Here is a 14,727-nt window from a genome sequence, read left to right as displayed (position 1 = left end):
TTGTCTCTTCTAAGTGGTCTATGATTTTCTTCTTTACTTCGTTGTCTAAATATACCGGGTGTAAACCTTGGATATGACTCATCCAGTCCCTAAAGTATTTTATTCTTTTGTATGGGGTCTTCTTACGACCTCCATTTGCGTAATACTGCTCTCTGGTAGCATTTGGTACGGCATTACGAATGTTTTTACCACACTCGTAACACTGTGCTGACGTGTCGTCTTCTATTTGCATTTTCTTACCCCAACAAATATACTTATTTGGCTTAGTAGGTACAAACTTGGGTTTCAAGCACTTTACACAGAAATCATAAACAAACTCTTTACAATCTTCGCACTCCATATATAGACTAACATATTTAAGTGCGCTGTTGCCCTCAACCACACTTGGAGTGGGGGGTCGTCCGTAGGTGGATTTTTGACACGGGTCTTGCCCGTGTTGAGATTGCGCTGGAACCCCCATTCCCTATACTACTCGTTAGGCTTACTGACCTAAAGTGCAAAAGGCCAACGACAACGGTTTATTTTAATATTTATTATTAACGACTTAATTATTTAGATAAATGGAAATGGTGGTCAAAAGGGGAAAAAATGGACTTTGCACAGTACTTACAAATCCACACTCGTCAAGAAATACAAGCATCGCTGGATGAAATAGAGAGACCACAGACCAATAATTTACTCGGTCATCTTCACATCTTTGAGAAGCAGTTCTTCTTAGCTGTAATTGCCAAATATGAAATTTGTATGGAAGTTGTTGTTTGTTTGTTTGTTTTCATTTATCCTAGTATTTCACGCATTCTCTGCTCACCGGATTTTAATTATCAATTTAATCACTCACCATTTTATGCGTAACGCCATTTCTTTTGAAATAGTCGTGCAATGTGGAAACTGCGACCCTAGTACCGTTAATTCGCCTTACGTGCTCACAAAGCTCGCCAAGAGTTCTTTCTGGGTGCTCTAGTATCTCTTGTATGAGAATGGCTTCGTCTCGAGGTAAAAGGGCATATGAACCTGCTGGTCTTCCTTGCTTGTCAGCTTGAACCTTTCCCGTTTCGTCATACCGTCTGGCGAATCTTAGTACGGATCTTGATGGCATTCCAAGACGAACGGCAATTTCTTCTTTCGAATAATTCATGCCATAAAGCAAGACGCTTCTCATACGCAAATCATCACTGAACGTTGAAGACTGTCTATCTTCGGACGAAGATGAAGAGATGTTATTGGACGAGAATGAGGTCGACATGTAGTATGAGACAGGAACAGAAAAAGAATCGTCGATAACCGATGAAGAGGAGAACCAACCGCCAAGGTATATTTCTCATATCCATATTTTTGGTTTAACATCAGGACTTGCATTGATAACAAATACTGATTTATGTAATAATAATAATAATAATTTGTTTTCTTTAGAAAAAAAATTGTATTTGGTATCTATATAGATATATACGACGTATAGATTATCTCTTCATATATCCATCCTACAATGAAAAATTCTTCATGAGCGCTCACGTGATCAATTTTCTGTAATATGATGCCTGGTTACCATGCTGGTGTACAGCTCTAAGTAGAACGAAGACGTGTGTGAACCTTGCGAATCATCATTTTTACTCTATTTTCAATGGTTTTCTGTATTATTGTTGGTTGTTCGACTAGATCTGGTCGAGACAAAGATTTTTCCTTCTTTCGAGTGCCTTGTGTGGTCACAAATAGAGGAGAATTAGAAGAGGAGCTTTCTCGAGAACGCCGAACACGCTGGCCATCCGCCATTAGTCGGGATAACTTGACGGACAAAATCCTAGATTCCCAACGTATTTGTAGCCGACATTTTGTTTCTGGCAAAGCTGCTAGTATATGGGATAGACATAATGTTGACTGGATGCCCACTTTAAACTTGGGACACTCAAAAACTGCTCCAAACGCTTTGAGCGCCGAAGCGAAGAAAGCAAGAGCAGATCGTGAGAAGGAAAGAAGGAAGCGAAGCTTAGAATGGCAGGCTATGGAAGTCGCCGAAAAAGTTAAAATAATTAATGAGCCAGGACTTTGTGTTTCAAATATTGACTTTGAGACGGTAGATTTAACAGAATCTGTCGAAGGAATTGAGCAAGACGGTAACGAAGCAGCCTCTGAATCACCAGCACACTGTACAGATGACATTTTAGCATCAGCTGCACAATCACTAAAACTAGTTGATAAAGCGTCCCAAACAGAGGAGTTTGAGTACCTTTTCGAACAGAGACAACCCGAATGTTTCAGCGAAAGGTACTTTCTCGAATCTAATGATTGTGACGAAAGAGTTAGATTCTACACGGGTTTGCCTTGCTTCGCTATTTTACAGAAAACATTCCGCTATGTCTCACCCCATGTGACATACAAGAGCAAAAGGCTCAGTCAGTTTCAGGAGTTTGTGCTGGTCCTGATAAGACTCAGACTGAATGTGTTTATGCAAGACCTGACATATCGGTTTGAAGTAACTAGGAGAACTGTGAATAGAATATTTCATGCCTGGATGATAATCATGGATGAGAGGCTTTCCCCTCTTATCCACTGGCCAGACAGAGAAGCCTTGCAAAGCACTATGCCTCAGTGCTTCCAATATTCATTTGCAAAGAGGGCAACATGCATTATTGATTGCTATGAAGTATTCATTAACAAGCAAAGCAATTACCTGGCCAGAGCACAACCATTCTCTAACTACAAGCACCATAACACCGTAAAAGTGCTCATTGGTATTACCCATCAGGGTACAGTGTCATTTGTCTCTCAAGCATGGGGTGGGCGCACTTCGGACAAATTTCTCACTGAAAACTGTGGCTTTCTAGACAAATTATAACCTGGGGAAATGGTAATGGCTGATCGAGGATTCACGATTGAAGAAAGTGTTGGACTACGCCAAGCCAAATTAGTAATACCAGCATTCACAAAGGGAAAGGCACAGCTTAGCCCTTTTGACGTGGAAAAAACCAGGGGTATTGCTGCTGTCAGAATCCATGTTGAAAGGGTTATAGGATTACTAAGGAGGAAGTACACTGTTCTACAAGGAATACTTCCAATCGACGTGCTTCAAAAGAGTGGAAAAGATCAAGCTCCAATGATTGACAGGATTATATTGTCCCCTTTGAGTGGTATGGCACGGTCTGTATAAATTATACACAGAGGATATTAAGGCCCGGACAAATGCAAAATTTTCAGTGACTGAACAAGCTGAAGTTATAAAAACAATTTTTTATTCTCTTAAATACATCCTTTTTCTGTATTACATTTTAATTTTCAGCTGAGAGTATTTCCTTGTACCTACTACTGTTGAATGCATTCTCTAATAATGAAAATTGGTTTAAAGTTTTGATGACACTGATTTAGTCTAGAGTGCAAAACGTTGTGTACAATACATTGTACTATTTACTCCTATATGGTGTCCCATTGAAGCCATAGCATTTTTTTTAGTCTTTTTTAATTATTTCTTTCCTACTTTTTTCATTTTTATGTTTTTATTCATTTATTTATTTTTTTGAAATCAAAATTTAATATAATTTAATTCCATATTTCGAAACTAAATTTTTTTATCGTGAATTTAATAAAATTGTATTAATTTTTATCTATTTATATTTTATTTATATTTATATTTTTTTAATTTAATTAAATTATTGATAAAAAAATTGATATCAAAATTATAATATTTTGATTTTTTTTTTTTTTTTTTAATATATATATTTTCACGTGGCCCATTGAGGCCATAGGCCTAGGAAGGCCATAGACCATGTGATAGATCGCGGGCGCATAATGTACATCATTCCATGTGATATATCTCAACCACTCGACTATTTACTGCTTGAAATGTCTATAAAACGTAAGAAAGATTGGGAAAACTTTCGCGACAAAATCTCAAAAAAGCGAGCTGATGGAAAGAAGAATCGCGGAGGGTCATCAGGCAATTTAACCGTGCAAAGGCTGTCAGATAACGTCGAAGGTAAATGTCAGAAGTACTCGAGGATCGGGCCATTAACTCTAGTTCCCTTGGAACCAGAGAAAGAAGTTAATCTGCCAAACATCAAAGCAGCTTGTCAAGCACATTTCAAGAAAAATCTCGAGTGCGATGTCTTAGCTGGAGAGAGGGGACCCTCATTTACCGATGTCGGCCAGATCGAGAACTGGAAGGTATTACATGTCCGGTTTATTGATAATGCTAGCCAGTACACTGTCATTGACAGCGGTCCTTCAAGTACCCCACTTAACGTTAACAAGGAAACTCTGGTGCGTGAACTCAGCGGAAGGGTCAAAACCAAACCAGAAAATGGTATAATCGCCCCTTCAGTTGTGGCATCCGTGTCATTGAGCCAAATGCTAAAGGCGAGGTACGGAGAGGGGAAAATCACGGAGGAATGTTGCATTAAATGCCACAAATTATTCCGAAGTGTATCTTCGGGGTTGTTTGTGAAGCCAAATGGGTCTGTGCAGTGTTATTCCGACGAGCAAGACATGTGTGACCTGTGCCAATATCTTGAGAGCCATTCTACTTTGGAAGACAAATTTTAGCTAAGGCATATTGATTTACTCAATGTAAGCTGTACAGACATATGAAAAACTATGCATAGAGTACCTATAATATTTGGTATGTTGTATGACATTTTTTTTCATAGTGGTACTTACTATGCGACCCTATAGACTAATTGCAGAAATATTGACTCTTAGTTCTCAGAAAGGACAGTTAAAGCTAATGTCATTTTTGTGATTTCTATTTGCCTTTTTTAGTTTTCGTTACACCAAATGTATCTCGATATTCAGTACTGTTCTGTTCCAGACTGGCTGCTTTGCCAGTTGTCAAATTTTAAAATGTTCCGATCCTATGTTCAGGAATCCAACTTTTTGGAACACTTGAAAATCATACCAGAAAAATCGTCCAAATGAATTCTTTAGCACGCAATTTCGCGCAAAACTTAGATTTGGAAAGGCCTACTCTTGAATATGGAGAAACCTTTAAGTATGTGAAGGTCTATTTCACTTCACTGGATGATGAATTTGTTACAGTGGAGGACTTTATTGATGGAAATTTCCAAAAGTACATAAACAACACTGGAGAAATTTGTCTTAAGGACGATGAGGACATAACACTTAAAGCAGAAGCCTTCGTCCACTATACCTACGTTAGGTCTGATTTCCATTTGATGGTCACTGACATTCAAGGTGTTGGTTACACTCTCTGTGATCCCGAAATAGCCAGTTCAGTCCTTCAAGATAAGGGCAGCTCAATTTATTTTTGCTCAGGAAACCTATCACAAGAAGCCATCAACACCTTTTTTAATGGGCATAACTGCAACAAATTTTGCAATCTTTTAAAGTTGCCATCGCTTTGCAAATCAGTTGCAAAGTGACTGTTGGATACTGGATTATCAATTTTTCTCTCTTTCTCAAAACAAAAAAACAATCCACCAACAAAAGAATGCCTTATGCTTGAGAGCAACAGCAATGATGTCCACCAATATATACATACATACAAAAATACTTTGGTGGTTACAGACTGCTTTTTGATTTTATAAGATACATAGTTGTAACACTTCAGACTCATTGACTTGGTCATACTCTGTTTACATCAAAGTGAGATTTCAGATAGATGTAAGCATTATATGCTTGAGAAGGCTCAATATCTTCTGTGTTTGGAATGTGCCTTTCACACTCCACACGAAAAGCACTCTCTAAGTAGTCATCAGTGTCAGTCTCTATTGGATCATTCGAATTAGCACAGGGATCCCATATGATCCATTAGTGATTATTTAAAAACCTCGAATCATATTTCAAATTACAAAACAACCTACAATATCGTCGACCAAATCAACATCTCAAATCATACCTTAATCGAACGCCTCTCGGCAGTAGTACGGGGCAGTTATGTGAGTATACCTGATTCCTTTATAAATTAATCTTAGAAACAGAATAGCACATCGGAATTGGATTTAATTATTGTGAAATCATGTTATTTAGTTTTTGATAGTAACTCGTGATTGTAACTAATTGTGTTCCAGTTTGCGCCAAGTATAAGCAATAAATCCTCGTCGTATAAATATCTATCGATTGTTTGCACTAGCAGTAATCTAACCCCGTGTATGGAACCCAACGAACTCAGCGGCCAGCCGCTACAGTAACATAACTCCAAGACTACCTATGAGAGACGCTAAAACTCGATATTTGGGCCGTTTTAAACGATGAGCGACGATTATCCAGAGCAAAAACTCGAAAATTCCGAAAGTACTAAGGAACTTATTAGTAAACTGATCCGCGAAACTCCGATCGCACGTGTAGACGCCGATCAACAAACACGTGAGGATGAAACATCCGTCACGCCACTCGCCGGGCAGGATACAGATTCCCAAGTTAAACGTGACCGGAAACTAACTGAAAAGGGTTTCGAATACAAGTTAGAAATCGCAACCAAAACCCGGAATGCGGCCCATTCGAAATTGACAAAACAAGTAAAAAGAATATACTCGTTTCTCCACGAAGGATTAGATCAGCACTCTCTCGAAGCAGAAAGAGGAATTTTGGATTCAGTTAAAGAAGAACTCAACAAGGCACACGACGCTCTGACCAATTTAAGTCCGGAAGAAGAATTTGGAACTGTTTCCAATGTCAAAGTTCTTAAACTTTTACATGGTCTATCGATGGCTAAAGCCACTGGCACTGATAAGATTTCTAGCAAAATATTAAAAGTTGCAGCATCAGCTATTTCTCCATCCCTTACATATATTATTAATCATGTTATCAGCTCTTGCTGTTTCCCGGATGACTGGAAAATAGCAAGGGTTATGCCCTTTATAAAAGCAGTCCTCGCAATCTTCCTGGAAATTACAGACCAATTTCTATTTTACCAGTTATAAGTAAAATAATAGAGCAAATCATATATGAACAGCTTTATGAATACCTCTCAGAGAACAACATTCTTTCCGAACGTCAGTTTGTCTATCAGAAACTACACTCTACTGCTTCCGCCCTACTGGAAAGTACAAATAGCTGCCATATTAATATGGACCGTAAAATGTTTAATTTGGTTGTATTTCTCGACCTGAAAAAGGCATTCGATACGGTTAACCATGAAATTTTATTGTGTAAAATGGAAATATATGGTATAACCGGGAATGCCTTAAATCTTTTAAAATCATATCTAGCGGGTCGTAAACAGGTATGCCAGGTAAATGAGTGTTGTCTTCAGAGAGCCGGATCGGCTGCGGAATTCCTCAGAGTTCCATTCTTGGCCCCCTTTTCTTCCTCTTGTACATAAATGATTTACCAGAGTGTCTAAGGCAAACAATACCACGTATGTTTGCTGATGATACTAATCTGACAGCAACTGGTAGATCAATAGAGGTAGTTGAGAGTGCCATGAATTGTGACCTTGAGTGCGTTAAGAACTGGTTGTTAGCTAACAAATTGAGCCTTAATGTAGCGAAAACCGAATTTCTGCTAATTGGGTCTCACTATAACTTGCGTACTATCACTGCTCAGCCTAATGTAGAGATCGGTCAAGATTCCATAAAACAAGTTACCCAAAGTAAGGTTCTTGGTTTGGAGATTGACCAGTTTTTGTCTTGGGATGGGCATGTTGATAGCATAGCTAAAAAAGTTACGTCGCGTATAGGAGCCATTAGAAAAATTAGAGACTTCGTGACCAGGGAAACTCTGATTGGCATACATAATGCTATAGTACAGCCGCACTTTAACTACTGTAGTGAGGTATGGGACAGCCTTGGTGAAGGTCACGCTAAACGTCTTCAGAAATTACAAAACAGATCTGCAAGAGTAATTTCTTATATGAGTAATGAAACTCCCCACCAGGAAGATTTGAAAGCTCTGGGCTGGGAACCTCTCAAAAACCAAAGAGAGAAAACAAAGGCCAAGCACATGTACAAAATACTTAACGGAATGGCCCCTAACTGTCTTGTAGATCTCTTTACAAAAACAAAGGCGTTACAAATTACGACTTAAGGGGCTCTAGTACCTCATTGCAGTTACCTCTCCCTAAAACAGAGTTTGGTAAAAGAAGTTTTTCTTATGATGGGGCAAAAGTCTGGAACTCCCTACCAGAAAATTTAAGAAATTGCAAATCACTGGCCAAATTCAAATCTGAAATTGCCACTCACACTCTATCTGTCTCTTAGTATCTATAAATTTTTACTTAATCTACTATGTATTATTGTAGCTTTATTAACAGTTATATTTATTTTATTTTTATTACTAATTTTTATAATTATTGATTAGAATATAAGATAGTATTACCTTTTCATTGTAATATTTATCCACACGCCCCTTGTGGAAATCAGCTTTAGTTGACGGGGCAAGCGTGTTTAAATAAAGTTTTACCTACCTACTTTATCTACCTACCTACCTCTGGAACTCGACACGGAGATTCGAAAATTGCAGCAAAGTACTAGGAAACAAACGTTATTTGCTCTTTATAATCACTGGAAGCACTTGTGAATTTACACTTTCTTATTTGTTTACATTTTGAGAAAATTGTGATGAAATTCGAAAGTTTTTTTATATGATGGCCGAGGAGGGCCTTCCGACTTCCCGACTTCCCGACTTCCCGACTACCCGATTTCCCGATTTTCCGATTTCCGATTAGACGCACGTGATCCACTTGCTGACTCGTCTTTGTGTTCCATAGAGCTTCCATAGAGCGGTTGAGAGTTGTGTGGTTATATTTACATCTTGCTTTAGTTATAGCGTGGTAGTACGTCGTAATACGATGGAGGATGAAGTAAGTATTCACAATTATCACGTACAACTTTTTAAAAGTTTACAGTATGAATTAACGCGCAATCGATCTCTGTTTTCCGTAAGCGTATTAATAAACGAGTCAAACTGATAAATCTAGAGAAACCTTTAGTCTAATACTAAACTTTCAAAATTTATTTCTTGGTTACTGTATGATGCTAAGTAATTCAACGGCAAATATCATTCAAAACGGGAGCTCTCAAAAATCCCCTAAAACACCCAAAATCGTCTCAAAAACAACTCAAAAAGCTTCAACAACTATCTATCTTTTATTTTGGAACATTTGCTTTTAAGATTTGAAGTTAAGAGATATTCTCAGTGGCGATTTTCAAACTCTACTGAGATTTACTGAGATTCCTTTAGTTCGCAACACAGGAAGCCCAGTATTCAAAAACAGAGGATGGAAAACCTGTGATCTGCCGCTGTAGTAATGAATATACTCTTATAACAGTTTATTGCTCCATTTAAAGGTTTACAGTCTTCAAGCACTAAAAAACCTATCAGACACTCAATATGCAACTATGGGCTTAGCAATTGGGCAGGTTGCCTGGCTGAAGTCATCCCTTGAAAACAATTCGAAGGGGAACGAGGAATAACTGCATCAAATAACTTGTGAGATCGTGTTTTAGCACTAATTTTGCACTCATAATACCGCTTTAGTGTATAGAGCCCCTATTTTTGAACTTGACACTTTAGTATTATCACAATGCATGTGGTGTTTATCACTCACCAATTAGTTCCAAAGTATGAAAAACTAAGAATTAAGTGAAATCTCTTTCATCGATACTCTTTAATGTTACGGCATATGTTGTGCCAATGCCGATAAAATGGACAGCTCTACTGCATAATCACAACGTCAATAGGGGAACATCATTGTACACTCCAATTATGATTTACTGAAAAAATATCACCTGGCCTATTTGCTCGGGCTTCCGCAGGAACTAAAAATCTAAGTCTAAAAATGCTTTTTCGTCGTATTTTGTCGCCAAAAAACGGGTTCATGGTCCCAGGCGTTCCTAGCTGAGTGGCTGGGAACTGGGGATGAGATTTATAACCGAATGCTAATCAATGCTAATCTAAACCCTGCTTTCTTCGTTCCTTCTGCTTCGGTTCGTAGGATTATAAACTTGTTGCGTGAAGAAATCTTTGGAAAGTGCTCTGCCTTATGTGATCATCCCACATACAAACGCACTCGCCATTCGTGGTAGGCCCACACTAAAAGATGTAGAGCTTTTTGGGAACAGGTCGGCCCACGAATTTTATAACTTGAAAGCGTTGAAATCTTTGAAAACATGTAAGCTTACTAGCCAAATTCACACTAGTTCTCACGAGATAACGAATGAGCTATATTCGAGCACAGATGTTAAAATAACCGAAAATCTTCTTGAGCAGAACCTCGAAGGTGAAGCAAACAACAACAGGCTAATCGCCATATTCGATAAAGAATATAGTAAGCGGAGCAACTTGAAAAATAAATATCTAAGTTTAACTTTCTTGTTAAATATCCTGATTCCTTTGCTTGTTTTTGCTGTATTCAATAGTCGTAAAATACGATTTGATTTTGCACCAATAACCAGTTGTGTTTATATCGTACAAGCGATTGTACAAGCTTAGTAGAAGACGTGGTAAATACTCTTGGTGTCTGTTACATACTAGAACAAGTTATCCATTCTACAAATGTACATGAACATAATGATGTTTCACTGGCAATAAAGGTACAAGAATTCAGAACTCGTTATGCAAAGTATGTATTTCATAATTGTGATGTGATAGTCATGGCTCTAGACGCGATCATGAACCAAGCAGGATACCAGTTAACAGATTAAAACGTGTCTTTCAGAAAAACAGAAAACTAAGGAGTTATGTATGCAGCAATTTAAGTAAAGACACGCCTAAGTCATCGAAAGTTCATTGTCTTATTAAAAATATTGCAACGAAAAAGAGAATCATACAGTACAAACCAGGTACCAGATTTGTACAAAAAATGAGTAGGAAACCAATATTTAGAACAGGAAATCTTTACTCTTCGATGAGATATGTTTACAATTCAAGTAAAGATAAATATAGGGTGTTACGTCCAAAGGGCGCTTTTCCTTTCCATTGTTCTTAAGTATATTGTTCGCATAGTTTCGTGTTCTCGTGCAGTGTTTAATGTATTCATGTATAGTTAAGTACTTGCGCTTGGTTAGATTTGTGTTCAGTTGCAACTAGTATCGGTAGGAGCGAGGACCTACTTGGTTTAGAGAACGTTTTCTTGGTTCTCTCGTTAGTGTGTTGTTTTTTTTTTCATGGCGTAGGACGAATGTATTTGTAAGTATTTTTTTGTTTTGTTTTCGATCGTTATCTGCTTATACTTTTGGTTCGTCGTATCTAGTAGTTTGTATTTACTTATTTGTCAGGAACTGGTGGCCTTTGTGAATATTACACTACGTTCAAGTATAATTATTAAACGCCTTCATGTATTGAGTTCTCGTTTCCTACAATAGTTCAAATACATTTCTGGATCGCTCAACTTGAATATGGATGCTCAATGTTTAAAGGAAAATCGACGAGCCTTTAAAGCAGCCTTGACGAGGAAGAAAAACGTCATTAGAAGTATCTTGGCTTCATGTACTTCCAAGCATCGAAGGAAGGATCGAACTCTTGATTGGACAAGATGTACCTGAAGCTTTGAAACCAATTGAGATCAAAAGAAGTGAGAGTAAGGGTCCATACGCTACGAGATCAAGCCTAGGCTGGACGATCGATGGTCCTCTTGGAAGACGTGGCAATTAACTAACCCGACAATTCAACCAGTTTATGAATTTAGAATTTGTTGACTCTATTGCAAGTAGCGAACTGTCGATGTCACAAAATGACAAACGTGTGATGAGCTGTTATGATAATTCTGCACATTTAGAGGATGGCCACTACAAGATTGCCATACCTTGGATAAGTGCATCACCAGATCTGCCTAATAACAAGCCATTGGCTGAGCATCGCCTGCGTCTACTGAAGAAAAGACTGCTGAAGGATCGACTGCTTCACAAAAAATATTCTATGTTCATGGATGACCTTATGAAGAAGAAAATCTCTGATTATAATCCTCTGGTAGGAAGTGTGTAGAAAATATGACGGAGGTAGCCGAGGGGTTGAAATTTGCTTGCTTTCTCTTCACAAAATCAATCCATCTTTGCTTCTGGACGATTGTCGTTATGAAATGGGATCTTATGCAAGTATATACCTTTCGTAAGATCTGGGGTGTTTGAGCACCGAGCAACAACACATCTAGTCGGCATTTTCTCATATTCTGACCGAAGAACTAGTAAGAATCTTTGCTTATCAAAACATTCGTTCTTGTTGTGACGTCACCACTCAGCGAGACTCTGCTCGGTCCCAGTTTCCCTTTATCCCGTCCAAATAGATGGGACGTGGCAAAAATGCGTACTTTAGGGCGCTATATCTCCGAGAGTATTTAGTCAATCGAAAAAATTTTTTTGTTTATTCATCTCCAACACACAGAAAATCAAAATTGATCATAATCCTATAAAGGTTATAGGCACTTTAATGTCAGACATCGAGTCCATGTACCACCAAGTGAAGGTAAATCCTGATGACGTTGATGCTTTACGCTTTCTCTGGTATCCAGACGATGATCTAAATAAGGAGCCTAAGGAGTACCAGATGCTCGTTCATCTTTTTGGAGGAATTTGGAGCTCGAGCTGTGCCAACTACGCTCTGCATCGAACCGCTGATGATAACACTCACAAGTGTGACTCAAAACGAGTCACTGAAACAGTCAAGAAAAATTTCTATGTAGATGATTGCCTGAAGAGTGTCAGTACAGAGAAAGATGCAATTCAGCTGGCCAAAGATTTGTCTGATTTATTATCTCAAGGAGGTTTTCATTTAACTAAATGGAGCAGTAACAGTAGAAAAGTGATCAACTCCTTTCCAATTCAAGAAAGAGCTAAAGAGGTCAAAGAATTGGATCTTGACAATGACGTTTTGCCTATTGAGAGAGCACTGGGTATCAGATGGAACGTTGAAGCTGACAAGTTCATTTCCTTGATTAAATTAAAGAACAAGCTGCTGACTAGAAGAGGACTTTTGAGTACTTTGTCTTCAGTATTTGATCCACTGGGTTTCGTTTGCCCTTTCGTTTTGTCTGCCAAGTTAATCCTTAGAGAGCTTTCTCATTTAGGATGGGACGACGCTATCCCAGACAGCCACGTTGCTAGATGGAATGAATGGCTTAGAGATTTGCCTAAACTGCAAGAATTATGTGTCGATCGTTGTTTCAAGCCTAAAGACTTTGGAGATGTTCTTGAAATTCAGCTACATCATTTTGCTGATGCCTCAGAGATTGGATATGGTGCTGTTTCCTTCCTGAAATTAGTGGACGACAGAGGAAATGTCAATCTTGCCTTTGCTCTTGGTAAGTCTCGTGTCGCCCCACTTAAAACCATGACGATACCTCGTTTGGAGCTATCTGCTGCCACAGTTGCTGTCCGTCTGGATCAATTGATCAAGAAAGACCTAGAATTGGTGGTTAATCAAACTGTATTCTGGACTCACAGTATATCAGTGCTTGGCTATATACAGAACCAAAACAAGCGTTATCATACCTTTGTTGCAAATCGACTTAGCATTATTCATGATGGATCGAGTCCCCACCAATGGATGTACGTGGATAGCAAGAGTAATCCTGCAGACATTGGTTCAAGAGGAGCTACAGCTGATCAGTTGCTTCGCAATTCAAGTTGGATTCATGGTCCAGAATTCCTATTGATGCCTGAACAAAGTTGGCCTGTGCAAATCCATGCGCGTCAAATTCCTAAAGATGATCCAGAAATCAAGACTCAGATTTGTCATTGTGCTACAGACGTTTCAGATTCCAAAGAGACGATGGACAGAGTCTTGCAATAGCCTGGGTACTAAGATACAAAGGATGGCTTCTTTCAAGGGTAAGAAGAAGACAGAACCAAAAAATCAAGTCACGAATTGAGACAGGAAGGATAACCATGGAAGAGATGCAAGCTTCAGAACAAGAAATTCTGAAATACGTACAGAGACAGCGCTTTGGTGAAGAACTGGATAATGCTCCTGATGGGATAACACCTCGTTATAAATCAAGCATCAAAAGACCAAGTCCATTGTACAAACTAGATCCCGTTAAAGTTGATGGTTTACCTCGTGTAGGTGGTCGCTTGAAGAATGCAGATATCGCATTTACTGCTAAACATCCAATCATATTACCGAAGAAGCATCCAGTAATTGACCTCATCAGATACTATCACCTAGAATCTGGCCACTCTGGACAAGAGTACGTTTTATCACTGCTCAGAGAACATTATTGGATAATCAAGAGTAGAGTCACAGTGCGTAAGATTCTGAGAAGTTGTTTTGCCTGCAAACGACGATGTCAACCAGCTGCTCAACAGATGGCTAATCTACCGTTTGATAGGGTGACTCCAGATAAACCACCGTTTGCCCACACTGGTGTTGATTGCTTTGGACCCTTCTCTGTGAAGCGTGGAAGAGCTACAGTTAAAAGTTATGGCGTAATCTTTACCTGCCTCACTGTCCGAGCTATTCATCTAGAAGTTGCTTTCAGTTTGGACACCAGCTCATTTATAAATGCTATGAGACGCTTCGTCTCCAGAAGGGGAAAGACAGAGATCATGCGGTCCGACAATGGAACTAATTTCAAGGGAGGAGAAAAGGAGATCAGACAAGCCGTAGAGCAATGGAATCAAAGACAAATTCATGAGTTTTTCTTACAGAAAAATATCCGTTGGATCTACAACCCACCTTTCGCTTCGCACATGGGAGGAGTTTGGGAAAGAAATATTAGAACCGTGAGAAAGGTAATGTCAGCTTTGGTCAAAGAACAAGTTCTAGATGATGAAGGCTTTACACTCTTATGTGTGAGATTGAAAGTATCGTGAATGGAAGACCGCTTACAAAGGTTTCTGATGATCC

The 14,727-nt window shown here is 38.8% G+C and overlaps 4 protein-coding genes across 4 annotated transcripts; all 4 read left to right on the top strand.

Moving 5' to 3' along the window:
• Positions 1-1,618: 1,618 nt before the first annotated feature.
• On the top strand, positions 1,619-2,830 carry LOC116306983 (uncharacterized). Its single transcript, XM_031717118.1, has one exon. It carries the CDS (start codon positions 1,619-1,621, stop codon positions 2,828-2,830), a length of 1,212 nt encoding a protein of 403 aa, XP_031572978.1.
• Positions 2,831-3,777: 947 nt separating this feature from the next.
• Positions 3,778-5,366, top strand: LOC116306982 (uncharacterized). Its single transcript, XM_031717116.2, has 2 exons — positions 3,778-4,291; positions 4,849-5,366. The coding sequence occupies exons 1-2, from the start codon at positions 3,778-3,780 to the stop codon at positions 5,364-5,366; spliced, it is 1,032 nt and encodes a 343-aa protein (XP_031572976.2).
• A 6,196-nt stretch (positions 5,367-11,562) lies between these two features.
• Positions 11,563-13,671, top strand: LOC148909354 (uncharacterized). The gene is made up of 2 exons (XM_089034102.1): positions 11,563-11,853; positions 12,265-13,671. The coding sequence occupies exons 1-2, from the start codon at positions 11,563-11,565 to the stop codon at positions 13,669-13,671; spliced, it is 1,698 nt and encodes a 565-aa protein (XP_088890228.1).
• A 95-nt stretch (positions 13,672-13,766) lies between these two features.
• Positions 13,767-14,693, top strand: LOC116306981 (uncharacterized). Its single transcript, XM_031717115.1, has one exon. It carries the CDS (start codon positions 13,767-13,769, stop codon positions 14,691-14,693), a length of 927 nt encoding a protein of 308 aa, XP_031572975.1.
• The last annotated feature ends 34 nt before the right edge of the window (positions 14,694-14,727 follow it).

This window comes from Actinia tenebrosa, unplaced genomic scaffold (genome assembly GCF_029948245.1).
Source record: "Actinia tenebrosa isolate PJP-AT-01 unplaced genomic scaffold, QUT_ActTen_1.0 PGA_scaffold2__45_contigs__length_23673736, whole genome shotgun sequence".
Taxonomy (NCBI): Eukaryota; Metazoa; Cnidaria; class Anthozoa; order Actiniaria; family Actiniidae; genus Actinia; species Actinia tenebrosa.
The sequence above is the reverse complement of the archived record's forward strand: the minus strand, read 5'-3'. Positions and strand labels throughout refer to the sequence as shown.